We start from the raw sequence: 15,193 nt of genomic DNA, 5'->3' as shown, positions 1-15,193 counted from the left end.
CAATAGGTGTGTTTTCGTTGAGATATGGAACTAATGATTTTGATAATGGCGTTATGTCATTGTTAACAATATCAATGATGGCCCTTGAAAGAAATCGTTCGTAAGCTTGTAATGGATGGTATGTATTTTTTGTTCTTTGATGGGAAATAAATGTGAAGAAAGCATCTATTGTTAATTTTGGTGGAATTGATTCATTTGCATCTTTCATCTCTTCATATCTTTGATCAATATCGAAATCAAATTTGCTTACATTGATAAAATATTCTTCACTTTGAGGCATGTATGAATCTTTATAAGATAAATTAATTTTATCTAGTAAAAAATTATCACATTTTTGTGATAATATAAATGTAGAATTTGGTCCGAAGTTATATGCTGAAGCTAAAATTGAATTTAAATATTGCGGTGTAAGTTTTTTTGTTAATGCTATAACAAGAGGCTGTGAGTTCTCTGATAAGCGTAGTTCAATGTTTTTGCTTGGTTCTTCTGATTTTTTTGAATTCCCAAGAACAGAAAAGATATCATTCATTAGAAGCTTGGAAATTGTGAGCTCTGTTTGACGATAGATTTTTTTTTTGTACGTTTAGGAATCGAATCACCAAAGATGAACACTCGTTCATCCAATACAAAAATATCAGAAATACATACAGATGCAAAAGAAATTTTAACACAGAAAGCAAATGAAATTGAAAAAATTCAAAAGTTAATAGAAGAATCTGAAATTATTTTAACAAAGCTGAAAGCTGAATATGATTATAAAGCATCAAGACTAACATATATAAATAAAAATAGTGATGATGATAATGAAGATATTAATATTGAACAAAAAGCCATTGAAGAAATCAAACAAAAATATGAAACTGAAATCCAAAGGCTTCACAAAAATCACCAAAAAGAAATAGAAACGCTCAGATTAAATTGTACACAAGCATTAAATGAAGCTGAGCAATGGGCAAAAAAACATTTAGATTCTATTCTTTTTGAAAAATCATCAAAGCTTGAAGAACTCAAAAACGAGCTTTCTTCTCTACAAAGTCTTGCAAGATCAACAGCCAATCAAGCAGCTATATCACGAAATACTCTTTTGCAACAATCGAAGCACAAAGCAGCTGAAAGCAACAAACATATTCAATCACTTGAAGCAAAATTATCAGAAATAACAATTTTGCATAGAGATGAAATGCGCGCTATTCGTTCAAAGATTAATGAGTGTTTACATTCTGTTGAGCTTAGAGAGAGAGAACATCAAACTGAGATTCAAAGATTAACAAATGAGATAGAACAAAGAAAAGAAAAATATAACGAACACTTACAAAGTTTAGACAAACAGTACACATGTGAGAAACAAAAATTAGAGCAAGAACTAAAATATGCAAATTTTAAAAATGAAAGTCTTCAGAAAATGATTAAACAAATTCAACAATTTAGACAAAAGCAAATACAAACAACAAGAGATGATTTACAAAGAATGAAAGAAACACTTTCAAATGTTCAAACTTATGATGAAGAAATTTTGACTGAGACAAGAAATTACACAAATAGGGCTTCACGGTTTCAACAAGAAAAGTTTTGCAAGGAACAAGAAATAAAAATCATTGTAGAAGAAGTCAATCAGCTCAAAAAAGAAAATAATGAACTTAGAAAACAATTGGCCAAACTTAACTCTAAAAATAAGGATCAAAGATTGGGTGTTAATGATTTTTATTAAGGACTCACTATGAAAAATACGAATAATTTAAGTTGTATTTTCATAACATTTTTTGATGTTTTGTTATTTGTTTGCCTGGCTTTCTCTTTGTGCTCTGATATTCTGTACAATTGTTGAGATATGCTCATAGATTGGAGAATTTTCAATACTTATTGATTCAAGAGGAATAAATTCATCGTACTGTTCTCTAAACTCAACGTGTGGATTATCATCTGTTTCGAAGTCTAGAAATTCTCCAAATTCTGTTTTGTATTCTTCTCCTAAGTAGGACATCCGATTGGGTAAACTATAGAAAATAGTGTTGAATGATTATTTGGTCGCCTAAACCAACATGTTGTTCATGCTTGAAAGTATTGGATCTCCTAAATTTTTGGGTGGTAGGCCAACTAACAAAAATAAATTTTTGGTACTTATAAGTTGAGAATTTACCACGAAAGAAGGTGGTTTAAAACAAATGAAAAGTTTGCTCCAAAAAGAATTTTGCTTTTTTGAATAACTGTATCCAAAATTGCTAAAAATGATCTCCACCGAAGTTATCTAACAATTCATAATTTGGTTGTTATTGCAAGATACAAAAAGATCATTGATAGACATCAAATCACAAGAAAGTGACGAACAGAACAAAAATTAGATAAAAAAAATATTAATATAATGGTTCTCAATGAAAGTGTTAAAATAGAATGTATTTGATAATTTGATAAATAAATAAATATTGCATTAATTCATGAATCAATTTTTTACATGATTTAATTCTGAATAATTCCCATTATATCAATACATATCATATCATTAGCAAAAAAATTAAACTATGGAAATAAATATATGAATCATCAGCGAAACAAATGAAATGTATATTGCAATGAACTAAAAACTCATAATTAAAATAAAATGAATTTTTACAAGGCAATTTAAAATAAACCAAAAGACATTGCAATCATCTTATGAATGCATCGAAACATATTATGATACAAATTTAATTTATTCCAAAGATTACACAATTTTTTAATCATTATTGTACCAATCCCATATACTGCAACAACTTATTCATTCTTTCTGGCGACACTTCTTTAGCGCATTCTTCGAACAAATCTCTCGACCTCACTGATATTGATTTCATCGTTTCCACCAATCTTTCTTCGGTTTTGGACTCCATCATGAAGTTTCCTATTGCCGAAGCGACCTCTTTAATAGCGGTGAATATGTAGTCGGGATTACCCAAAATTTTCGGGTCATTTGATTCCAACAAGTCTGCCAAGAAGCTAAAGACTATATCGGAGAAAGGGTTTTCTTCCCAAACTGGGAAAGATTCGAAGAACTCGTCAATAGCCTGATCTCTTATTGGCGTATGCATTAAATAATTTTTTACTAACAATGTGAAAGCAGCGAATGCCACATCGGGGATTTCTGCGATCATCTTATAGTTTACTAAATTATCATCACGCATAATACTTAAATAAGTATTATATAATACTTGGATTAAATCATTTGATAAAGGAAATTTTTTCTCTTCGATTTCGATTAATTGATTTAATGCTGAAATCGAGACATCCAATGATTTCATCATTACTGAGCTAATTAATTGTTGAAAGAAATTATTTATTATGTTTATACGTGACATATCATTACCAACAACTAATATATAAGTTGCTAATAAACTTAAACCTGTTGATTTTGTTAATGGATTTGTAATTATTTGTTCGATTTGCGGTAAAAAGATTTCTTCATAAAGTGGTAAGAAGATTTGTGGGAAATTCTTCATTGCTATACGAACAACTTCAAATAATGTACCTAAACAAGAATCTGTTTGATTAACTTTGATATCAAGTTCTTGTTCTTGTGTATTAAACTTATCTAAGTCTTTAATTCGTTTAGCTTTCGATTCGACAATTTTATGTAATATTTGTGGAAATGAACGAAAAGTATTCTCAAATGTTTCTAAATTAACACGTCCAAGTTTCGATGATGTTGACAATAATACACGACAATGATTTAATAAAATTGTAATTAACTCATTGTTCTTAATGATGTCATCTAAATATTGTAATATATGGAAATACATTAAAAATCCAAATGGTAATAATTGATCCATAATTTCTTGTTCATCAGAGAAATATTTTAATAAGTTATCGAATAATTTAATGATTTTATTGATGATAGTAAATGACATATAAGGGTAATCAATCCATTTTTGAATGATTCCTATAAATACATTTAAATATGGCGTTAATTTTTTCCGTAATAAGATTACAATAACATTAATGATTTCAATAGCATTATGTATCTCAATAATTTTTGTCTTTAAGACAAAGACTTTTAATGGTTTACCATTCGGACTAATTTTGCTATAAATAGATAATGGACAACATGAAGTATCTTCGAATTCTTCAAATACTTCGGGTGATAAATCTAATTGTGCTGTTTCGATCGAGTTTTTTAATAAGTTATCCGCATAATTAGTTATATCGCTACCTAATAATCGAATTAACTTTAACATCGCATTATGACAACTTTGATCAAAGACTTCATTAATATATCGATCTTTCATTTGGATAACATCATTTAAAAACGTATGAATTAATGGTGAACAATCTTGTGGCACTGTTTTATTTTTATGTAATATGTTATATAACCCTTCAGCAAATGCTTGAATGATAGAAATTCGATGTGAATATGTTTGTGACGTTGGATAAAATTGTTTAACTAATGAATATACAGTCGGGAAATATGGTATAAAGTTTTCACGAACTGCATTTTCAAATCGTGCGACGATTTCAAATAAATATGCTTGGATTTCTGGAGCTACTTTAGGTATTAAATCAATAATATGTGGATAAACTGCGTTAAAATAATCTTTAAGACGATAATTAAACCCAACTAAGAAATTACATAATGCTTCAACTGCTGCTTTTTGTACTTCAAGTTGTGGCTCATTTAAAAAGCTTAATAAACATGGAAGTAATGTTTCACTTGTTTTAATAGGAAAATGGATATATAAATGAATGGACATTCGTGAGATTATTTTATATGTAACAATTTTAATATAAGGATTATTAATGTTAGGCTGTAAAAAACCAATTAAATCTCGTGTGAAATCTATCATTAAATCATCATTTTCTAAAAATACTTGATATATTAAACCAGAAGCAATAGTAAATGGAAATAATAAGGCATATAGTTGTTTCCAATTATATTCTCGTTGTTGATTTAAAAATTCTTTACGATATTGATTTAAAAATATAAAGTATTGGGGTGCCCCGGATGATTGAAAAATTAAATTAAAAGTGTCAATGGCTACTGCTGGTGATGATGTATCATTATGATCATGAATAATAATACTTTGTTCATCAATTTCAGAGATAATAGAGATAAGACATGGAAATACATTTTGATAAAATGCTGGGGAATTAGAACACATTAATGGAGCACCTATTGATAAAGCAGCAAAGATAAAAAGAGCCATGTTCCGATACTCACATGTTTGACATAATGCTATACTAACTAAAAAACCAACAAAACTTTCTAAAATATCATTAAATAAGATGGCATGCTTTTCAGCAAACCCTTCAATCACAACAAGTAACTGCTGGAGTTTGTCCTGTGGAAATTGTGTTAACAGTTGTGGAAAAACTGATACAAAAAATGCATTATCTTCAGTTGACCCAGATAAAGCAAAAAAGAGCTGTGCACGTGGAATAACAGAAGAGTCATATTGGAGGGTTTTAGAAACAAGTTGTAATAAATAATTATGTGGAAATCCTGAAAGACCGGATCCTTCAAGTAAAATTTTTTGTACAACAAGAAGAATAACAGTTTCTAATTCAGGAATGTCGCTTAGCTCCATAATAAATTCTTGAATTATTGAAACACCATTTAATTTAAATGTGGTACTAGCCATTGTAGCAATAGTATTAGAAAGTAATGACTTAGTAGTCTCTGATGTTGTTGGTTTTGTAAGAATATCTTTGAAATGCTGTGAAAAAATACCCCAAAAAACATTCATAAATTCAGGTGATTGACAAATACCAACCTTAATAACATGGTATAGGAGAGTTGCTCCAACATCTTGGATTTTTTGATTAGCACCTTCACAAATTAGTTGATAAGAAAGAAGGGCAAATTGAATAGGTGATTGTTGAACAAAATTAGAGAGCGTCATATCACTCTGCTCTCTAGTTTCACTAAATGAAAGTGCATCCAAAGCAAGTGTACAAAATGTATTTATATCCATTTTAATCTGGTTTTGTGTGTGGATTTTGTTAGATGATAAAACCGTTGCATTGAATTCTGTGTTTTACGTAATAAGATGATAAAGTATTCAAAGTCCGCAATGACAAAAAAGAACGATCAAAAATTTTTGGAGATCATGTACCAGAATGGAATGCAAACCATATTAATTTTAGCTTATGCAATTGTTTTATGTGTTTTTGGCAAGGGTATTTTTTAATTTTAATATTAATATTCATTTTAAAAAGATTTTGTGAAAGGTGATATAAACGGCCGCCGTCATTTTTTTCACTTCATTTGAGACATTTGATATGAAAATGCGGTTCAAAAAATGGAAAATAGTTTAAAAGATATTAAAATTCCAAAACTAATTTCATTCACAATATATGATGGAATTCCACCAAAAGAAGAAGGCGCAGATCCTTTAGTTTATTATTATTATCCAACAACTAAACTTGTAGACTTACAATATAACGAAGTTGGTTTATATCTTACATTTTTAGGATTTTGTCGAGATTTTCGATCAAGTAAAGAATGCGAATATTTTGAAACAGATCAATATTTTACATGTCTTAAAAGTCTTGGCTCAGAAGTTTATTGCAGTGCTACGTTTGAAAACATTGGACGAACACAATTACAACGTCAATTACTTCCAGAATTATTGGATATTTTTTGTCACATTTATCATATGTGGTTTGGTTTTCCGAAGTCAGGAATTTTCGAAAGGCACATTAGAAAGTGGCGAAAAGTTTTATTGCATTGCGTATGAAAAAGACGAAATTTTGATCTTTTTGATCTTTAGCATTCCAATCACGAAAGAAATCATTTACAAAAGTATCGAAAACGCCATAAAATCAAATTTCTCTAACATTAAACAACAATTTTCATCGCGATTCTTGAGCAGCGCTGTCACAATTCCGAATTCGCATTTTGATCAAAAAGTTTTTACTTACGAACACAATTAATCGGAAACAACAAACGAACAATAACAATAACAGTAACAGTAACAAAGACAAAATCACATTTGAGAACACGACAACATTCGAACAAACGAACGACGAATTTGTTCGATTTATTGGACAAATTGATGGATCAGAGTGGTTATATATTGAGAAAGACAGCAACGGAATTACGCAGCTGCAGTACAAAGGATTCAAATCATTCTCAGAAACAGTTTCGAGTTGTGTTCAATATTTACGTGTTTCAAATTTTGGTTAAATAAAAATAAAATGTTTTTGAGTAATTTTCATGAATAAGTCACATGCTGAACATAGAAATAATCGATAAAAGATAAATTTTCGTGCGCTGGATATCTAAAATTGTGATAATTCTTTTAACTTTGTACTTAGAATTGCATCGTCAAATGTCATACAAAGCAATTGGGAAACACTAAAAAAGACAATGATGATAAAAAGATAGATTCAAGAAGTGATAGAAGTTTAATTAAAAGTCCTCAAAGTCATCTTCCTTTGCAAGATCTGCTGCAAGTTGGAGAAGTGGAGGAATGTATTTTATATCGCAGGCCATTTTCAAGAATGGATGTTTTAGAAGTTCTGTTGCAGTTGGTCTTTTAGCTGGATCAGGATTTAAGCATTGATTCAAGAAGTCCAAAAATTGGGGTGACCTACTTTCGATATTGGAAATTTCGGGGAGCCCCTGAGAGACGATAAGGAAAAGTGCTCTCATTGGGGGCACCTCAACATAGGGGGGTTCACCTTCTGCCAGTTCTCTGCATAAAATGCCAAGTGACCAAATGTCAACTGAAAAAGTGTACGGTTGTGATCGAATTAATTCAGGTGCCATCCAATATGGCGTGCCAACAATTGATTTACGACTTTCACCACTAGATGATAGTTGTGCTGTATACCCAAAGTCAGCAAGCTTGACTTTACCGTCAGTTGTAAGAAGGACATTATCTGTCTTAATATCACGATGAATCTTATTTTGACTATGCATGTATTCAAGAGCACGAAGAATCTTGTCAGCAAAGAATGCAATGTGGGGTTCTTGACAATCACAAAATGTGGCTACATTTGTTAATGACCCGCCATTCATGTATTCCATTACAATCCACAATTGATTGTCAATGCGATGCGCAGAATAGAATTCAACTATGTATGGGCTGTTCATGCTTTTCATAAATCGTGTTTCTTCAAGAAGTGTCTTTTCATTTTTTTCTGTCATTATCATCTCTTTGAGAGCAACAGTTTTGCCATCAAGCTTTGCTGTGTAGACAGTACATGTGGAACCTTCATCGAGTTTTTCAATGTCTGTTAGAAAAGTTCTTGGATTATCGCTTCGAAGAAAATCTTTGAGTTCTGGAAGTGGTGGTACGTCTCCATTGACAACTTGGTTTACTGTAGATATCATTTGGGAAGGATTATTCACGAAGTTCATTGTATCAATTACATCTTGAGGATTTTGGATGATTTCTTCTTTTTTGATACCGTTAACTTTAAGAAGTTTCTCCCATTCTGGAGGCAGACCAACAAATCCCATTTCGCTATTAAAATCTACGTGAACTACGTGTTCACAAGAAATTGGATCAGTAATAAGATTTCCATTATACATTGTAGCTGCTGGAGGTAATAATGAAGAGTCAATATTTTGATCTTCTACAACATTTGCAGCAACTCTTGGTCCCAAGACTGCCACCAATTTTTTCGGAACATCTTTAAGTTGTCCTGTTGTTTCGTCAAAAGTTACGCATACTCCTTTTTGCAATTCATATGGTGTTGAAACATCGAATTTTTTCTTGTCTTCTTTTCTCTTTGGAGAGGACATTTGAAATGGTTTTTGTAAAGTTATGAATTTTTATTAAATCGAAAAAGTGGCGAATAAGTAAAATTAATTGATGAGTTGTTTAACGATTAGATTTGGCAATACGTTCAAGTTCATCCTTCTTGCGGACAGCATAGCTATCGTTTGTGTTTCCTGATGCAGCAATAAGTTCATCGGCAAGACATTCGGCAATTGTCTTGGATGAGCGGAAAGCTGACTTACGAGCTCCCTCTGTTATGAGAGCAAGTGATTGGTTGATACGACGGAGTGGAGAAACATCGCATGCTTGACGACGGACTGTACCACCTACACCAATACGGGTGGAATCTTCGCGGGCGCCACAGTATTGAACAGCTTTAACAAAGACAACAAGTGGGTTCTCACCTGTAACAAGGTTAATGAGATCGAAAGCTTGGCGAACAATGCGGATAGCCATAAGCTTCTTACCTGCATTACGACCGTGGCACATGAGGTAGCAAACAAAGCGTTCAACAAGTGGGCAGCTAACCTTGTGGAATTGTTGATGTTGATAACGTCCGGCTGTATGTGGGAGAATAACTTGTTGCTTTTCGTGGACTGAGATGTAGTCGACAAGGGCTTTGTCAAGTAGGCTGAAATCAATGTCGGAATAAGACCACTTTCCGAAGAGTTTCACGTCTTGCATGAAAAAAGGAAAGCCAAACAGAGATATTCAATTTTTTATGAGAAGGACGATAGAATGGATATTCAATAAATTGACTGAGGTTTGTTTGAACGAGCAATTGGGATTTGGCCTGGCCATCTTCGTGGGGAAGCCAATTCAAAATCCCTAACAAAGCTGCAGTTTTGATAGCTCCGGCTAGTGTCGTTGCTAGAGTCAGCTGCCGTATATTTTTTAGTCAAAATATTGGTTATTTGATTCATCAAATATTACTTTTAAAGTTTTATTAAGTCATTCTCGAAAGACTTAGTTCGTAATAATCTTCTTTTTTTATTTCCTTGGCTTCTAACTTAACCTGTGAATTTCATTCATTACGAATTTTTTTAAAATACTTTCAAAGATCTTTTGAGCTTGTACAAAGAACTGTTTCCCTATTTAATAATATATTTTGGGAGATCCAGGATTTTGTGTATATATGAAAATTAAAATAAAAATTTTAAAAATTGATGCCTATATATATTCAAGTAAAACTTTTATCATTTAGCCCATGATATATACAAAAGTTGCAAGTTTAAGTTTAAACTTCATTATTTCTAATCCATGGCATTTTGTACAAAAACTCATACGTTTAAACCCAACGTACCACACAATATTGTATTAAGTAAACATTTTAAAACAAAATTATATCCAGAAAAAACCGCTCAAAAAATAAAATTGACGTGTCAAAATAATTATGACATCACTTCATAGAACCGGCAAAATTTGCTTTCAAAAATTCTTTTTTTGTTGTTGTCAAATTATTTGGCACAAAATAAAAAAATTTTCTCCTCCAAAAAATGCGACAACAACACTCAAAAACACAATTTCAAAAAGTACAAATTTTTCACAGCATGATCATTATCATTTATGAACTCCTTTAGACAGACGAATACATTTTGAGGAGTGCCTCGCCTTGTCGGCGGCTCTTCCAGAACTTGTACACCACGAATGCGATGCCAATGACAGCGACAGTCAGCAGCAAGAACGCCAAAATCGTTGACGCGGAAGATCCTCCTCCTCCAGTGCCTGCCGTGTCCTTTGTCATCAAGTTCCAGCACGCGTCGCTGTTGGGAATGTTAAATTGGAACGTTTGGAAGCCGGCGTCGAACGTGAGGCTCTGCTTCACGGCCGCATCGGGAATCTTCGCCTGGTCACTTCCGCTGAAGACGCAGTTCTTCAGGAAGCAAGCGTCGTTAAAGAATCTTTCGGATTCGTCTTCGATGAATGCGCATTCGGTCACGGTCAAACAATTCGGGTGCAAATAAACTAAGTTCTTTGTGCCCCTGTTCTTGATAAAGTTAATTGTGCTGATTGTCGCAGCATATTGCTCACTAAAATAGAGGATGTTCTGCGCAGAACATCGAAGAAAAAGAATATTCGAAACTTTCAGACATTGACTGGAATAACCGCCGAACTCAGCGATAGAGCGACCGTTTGCGCATGTGACGGATGTTATATTCGATGCGCGCAGAGAAGGCTCGTTGTTCTCGATGAGGAGAACGGCGCCACTCTCACTCCCAGATATGCTGGTTATGTAGGAGTTTTCTACTATGGCTTTGTTATACTTGCCAAAGAAACATCCGGCTGAATATGTCTCTGCTGAACATTGATCAATGCATACAGAAGACATCTCAAAGTATGTGCACTTGACATAGAAAGCTCCTCCTTCTTTTGTGTTTCGACAATTGTGAAATCCTGTTTTAGATATTCGAAGTGTACCAATTGTTGATGTTGTACCAAACTTGAGAGCACCTCCTTGCTGATTTGAGTTACAATTTATAAATAAGCAATGGGTTATTTCAAGGTTTGAGGAATTTGTTATTTCTTGTGGTGAATTAAATATTAAATCTTCAAAGCCACTATTTGAAATTCTTATGGCTGTACCAAGAGTGTCACGAAATGTGGTTGAAGAAATTTTTGCATTTGATTTAAAGTTATAACCTCCATGAAGTATTGTTGCAAAATGACGAGAAAAAATACATTTAGAAATTAAAGTTTCTCCTCTTAATGAAATGAATGGGCTTTTTGCTAAACTAGATGCAATTAACGAAATGATGGTTGTATTCATGGAAGCAAAAAATCTTAAGCGCAACTGATCGTATTTGAATAAACCGAAATTTGCCAATAGCACTTTTTCAAGCAGAAGGTTCGAATTGGGCACTCTCAAACGCATTTGTTTTACACTGATTTGTAATTTACACAGGGTGCATATGGTAGGAAACACAAATGGAACTAACGGAAGATAGTGTATAACATAAAGCAAATTCTTTCAAAATATAATAATCTTATTGATTGAAGAATAATCTATCTATCCATCTACAAATATTATTTCATATGAAATAATCAAAAATAATGAATTACCTATTAATAACTCTTTGTAATTAAATGAAATGCTTAATGGTTTTTGACGTATCCTCAAACCTTCCACTTAAAAATTTTTCAAGATCAATGATATCATTTCATAATTTATAGCAATTATTTAACAATTTGCTGATGGGATTTTGTTTCATATTCCCCTTTTTGTTAACGGTTTCTTTGCACAACTCTTGACATCTTTTGTCAATAACCTATTAAACTTCTGGCAAAACAATCAAATTGGTCAAAATATTCAATGCATCTGTCAGAATGTCAAGTCACGTAAACAGATTTTCATTTTTTCTTCATGGGTCGAAGATCAAGATTCATAAAAGTTCATGATACTATAACATTTTCATTACCCTGCGGTAAAGTTTATACCCTTTATTTTAAGAATAATAAATTTACCGAAGATTCAATTCAACTCTTGGAAGAAATTAAAACATATGCCGAAACAAGAAGATCCACAAGCAATCAAGCGCAAATAAATAATGGGCAAAATACACATCAAGAAAATGGAGAATTCTTCAGATTACTTGATGATATGTCTTTTAGTAACGATATTCGTGCGGCTACAGATGAAGATCAAAACCAATCCGGAGACAATGAGTTTCATTTCTCTGATTCAGATTTCACCTTTGACGACTTTTCGGATGAATGAGAAGGAAAAAATTTGCTTGGAGAAAAAGCAATACATTTTCCATGTGTTTAAAAATAGAACAAAAAACATGTTTACATAAATAAATTCTATAAATTAAATATATTTCATTAAGAATATGAATATAGATTAACTAACTTAACTTCAATATCAAAACGAAAAGAAGTTTTAAGTTTTATATTATTTAAAAATCAGTGAATTCTTTAAAGAATTCAATTTATTAAATAGATTTCTTGTAATGCATAGATTTATTCAGGAAAATTATGATTTAACATGTTCTTACTTGATATTTTAGAGCGTATTTTTAAAATTTAATGGATTTTAATAAAACATTTAATATATATATATATATATATACTAAACCTTATTTTTATATGTTTCTAATTAAATGGAACCAGAGATATAAACATGATTTTTATGTGTAACTGATTAATATTTGATTTTATTATGGATTCCATATCATCTTCTTATAACACAGGTTCCATTATCTAATTTCTTTTCGACCTTTATGGAAAGAAAAAATAGAGTTCCTCAATGAGTAGTTAAAATTCTGGTGAATTTTTTGATTTTTATTAAATCCTTATCACAAAAATAAAAAATTGCTATCAAATTGATGAATATTGAAATCATTTTTTCAAAATATATGATTTTAGATACCAGTCCTAATTATTTTTGATGTATAATCTATTTTATTAATGGTAATTATTGAAATCTAAAGATTAATTTTTTTGTTTTTTCTAGCTTTAATATAAAAATAAAGTAAATATTAAAATACATTTATCAAATTTTTTGTTTTTAAAAATAACTCAATTGAGTGACTGGAATTGTGTTTTGGGGTGCCTTAAATTTAACGTTGGAAAGTATTTTGAATTAAAAACGATCGTTTGATCTATCGTAGTGGTTTTGGAGGTTTTGGCCTTTCTTTCGATGGTTCATTACCCAAAGACAAAGAAATTCTTCTGCAAATTCTGCAAGAAGCACACCACAGTTAAGGTTACACAAGCAAGTCGTGGCGAAGAACGTAAGGTTGCACTTGGTCGTCGTAGATATGATCGTAAGCAAGAAGGTTTCGTGGGTCGTGTTAAACCATTCCTTCGTCGTAGCAAGAAGACATCAAAGAAGATCAGCCTTCGTTTCACATGCCAACAATGCAAGAAATCATCAATGTATTGCCTTGGTCGTCTCAGGAAGTTCGAATGGATGGTTGACAAGAAGAAGAAGCATGCAGAACCAACTTGGTAAATTCTAAAACAAATTCTTTCTTTTTATATTGAGAGAAGAATGATAAAATATTATCTCAATTTTTTTTATGCTTTTTTATATTTCTCTTATAACCAACATTATGGTGTGAATGTAAAGGGAGAAACGTTAGCATATTCTCTTATATTCAAAAATTAATTATTTTTAAAATCAAAGCATTTTTGTATATGAAGCTTATTGTTATAATTTTTTGATTATGAGCTTTTTTATATTTGTACATTGTAAACCAATAAAGATTAAATGAGAAACTTCATTGTTATTTGATGGGTAAAATCTCATCAATGATAATTTTTGTATGTTGGAAAAAATGTATTTTCAAAGTACTCCATCGATCATTTTAAAGTAGCATAATGGCTCTGTAATGAATATGAATCATATTGTAGAAAACAGAAACGTATTTCCTGAAGAATTCGAATGAACAAAAATGTTTTAATGATATTTTTGAATAAAAATTTGTCTTTTTTTTTGTTTTATTTCACATACTTTTATTTTAGTTTTTCAAGTTCGTAAATCAAATATCAGAAAAGCACTTCCAAAGAATCTGCAAAGAGTTGTGTTATATTTGACGCATCGCTTATAGTTTTTGCACGAGCTGCAAAATCTCTTCGTGCTCTCTTTAGCTGTCCAGAGTTAAGTTGTTTCTTGAGCACAAACTTTGCGCCGCAGACAACAATCGTTGATCCGAGAGGAACTGTTTGTTGAACTTTTAACAATTCGTTGCAAAAAGCATTAATTGCTTGATCAATTTGTGTGTTAACTTGTGCTGATGAACCAATAGCTTTTGATGTTGCTTTCTTTGGTGCTAATTTTGATGATTTTGATAATGCATGTGAAACAATTTGCTCTTGAACCAATTTATCATCTGCATCTTTAACGATTATTAATGGGCGGTCCCATTTGTTTCTTTCACTTGGCTTTTCCATTCTTCCAATAAGATCAGATAATGTTGCTTCTGGATATCTATCTTTTGATCTTTCTCTTGCCACTTCTTCAGGGACATCACAAAATGCGCAACAAAAACCAAGTCCAATTTCACGTGCCATTGCGTATAATTCATAACGAAAACCTTTGATAAAATTCATTCCATCTGCAATAACAATTTTCTCTGGTGAGATGTTTCTCCGAATAGCAGCCTTAAAATCACTTCTTCCAGCAGTTTCACGTCTTGATGCAGAAAACGTACCATCTTCAACGCTAGGTTCGGAAACAATTACACATTCTCTTCCAGTAGCTTCGAAAATCGGCTTTAAATGTTGTGCTAGTCGAGTTTTTCCTGATCCAGGAACCCCAGACAAAACAACGAGCGCCATTGTACCGGGGCGCCCCAATTCCACTTTTTGAATCATTAACTGTTCACCGATCGAATCGTCATTTAAAAAGTTTAATCTCATCCTCAAAGAACAAAATCATTCCAACAAATCCAAAGTTATTATTGGAACAACGCGAAGAAAACGAACAAAAATTTCACAGTTTTCATTTTTTTTTTTTCATAATCAAAAATTTTGAATCATCACAAAACTAATGGCAG

At 31.8% G+C, this 15,193-nt stretch overlaps 6 protein-coding genes across 6 annotated transcripts; 1 reads left to right on the top strand and 5 right to left on the bottom strand.

Moving 5' to 3' along the window:
- Window positions 1-2,717: 2,717 nt before the first annotated feature.
- Window positions 2,718-5,936, bottom strand: GO595_005532 (putative importin-beta 3; the record flags this gene model as incomplete). The annotated part of the gene is made up of 1 exon (XM_067918785.1): window positions 2,718-5,936. One exon carries the CDS (start codon window positions 5,934-5,936, stop codon window positions 2,718-2,720), a length of 3,219 nt encoding a protein of 1,072 aa, XP_067774328.1.
- A 1,439-nt stretch (window positions 5,937-7,375) lies between these two features.
- Window positions 7,376-8,716, bottom strand: GO595_005531 (STE family protein kinase; the record flags this gene model as incomplete). The annotated part of the gene is made up of 1 exon (XM_067918784.1): window positions 7,376-8,716. One exon carries the CDS (start codon window positions 8,714-8,716, stop codon window positions 7,376-7,378), a length of 1,341 nt encoding a protein of 446 aa, XP_067774327.1.
- Window positions 8,717-8,795: 79 nt separating this feature from the next.
- Window positions 8,796-9,377, bottom strand: GO595_005530 (40S ribosomal protein S5; the record flags this gene model as incomplete). Its single annotated transcript, XM_067918783.1, has 1 exon — window positions 8,796-9,377. One exon carries the CDS (start codon window positions 9,375-9,377, stop codon window positions 8,796-8,798), a length of 582 nt encoding a protein of 193 aa, XP_067774326.1.
- Window positions 9,378-10,269: 892 nt separating this feature from the next.
- GO595_005529 (uncharacterized protein) lies at window positions 10,270-11,460 on the bottom strand (the record flags this gene model as incomplete). The annotated part of the gene is made up of 1 exon (XM_067918782.1): window positions 10,270-11,460. The coding sequence occupies one exon, from the start codon at window positions 11,458-11,460 to the stop codon at window positions 10,270-10,272; it is 1,191 nt and encodes a 396-aa protein (XP_067774325.1).
- A 1,872-nt stretch (window positions 11,461-13,332) lies between these two features.
- On the top strand, window positions 13,333-13,647 carry GO595_005528 (60S ribosomal protein L44; the record flags this gene model as incomplete). Its single annotated transcript, XM_067918781.1, has 1 exon — window positions 13,333-13,647. The coding sequence occupies one exon, from the start codon at window positions 13,333-13,335 to the stop codon at window positions 13,645-13,647; it is 315 nt and encodes a 104-aa protein (XP_067774324.1).
- Window positions 13,648-14,183: 536 nt separating this feature from the next.
- Window positions 14,184-15,011, bottom strand: GO595_005527 (protein KTI12-like; the record flags this gene model as incomplete). The annotated part of the gene is made up of 1 exon (XM_067918780.1): window positions 14,184-15,011. One exon carries the CDS (start codon window positions 15,009-15,011, stop codon window positions 14,184-14,186), a length of 828 nt encoding a protein of 275 aa, XP_067774323.1.
- Window positions 15,012-15,193: the final 182 nt, after the last annotated feature.

Source organism: Histomonas meleagridis (genome assembly GCF_020186115.1).
Source record: "Histomonas meleagridis strain 2922-C6/04-10x chromosome Unknown contig_35, whole genome shotgun sequence".
Classification (NCBI taxonomy): domain Eukaryota; phylum Parabasalia; order Tritrichomonadida; family Dientamoebidae; genus Histomonas; species Histomonas meleagridis.
Note: the sequence above shows the minus strand (reverse complement) of the source record. Positions and strands in the feature narration are given on the sequence as shown.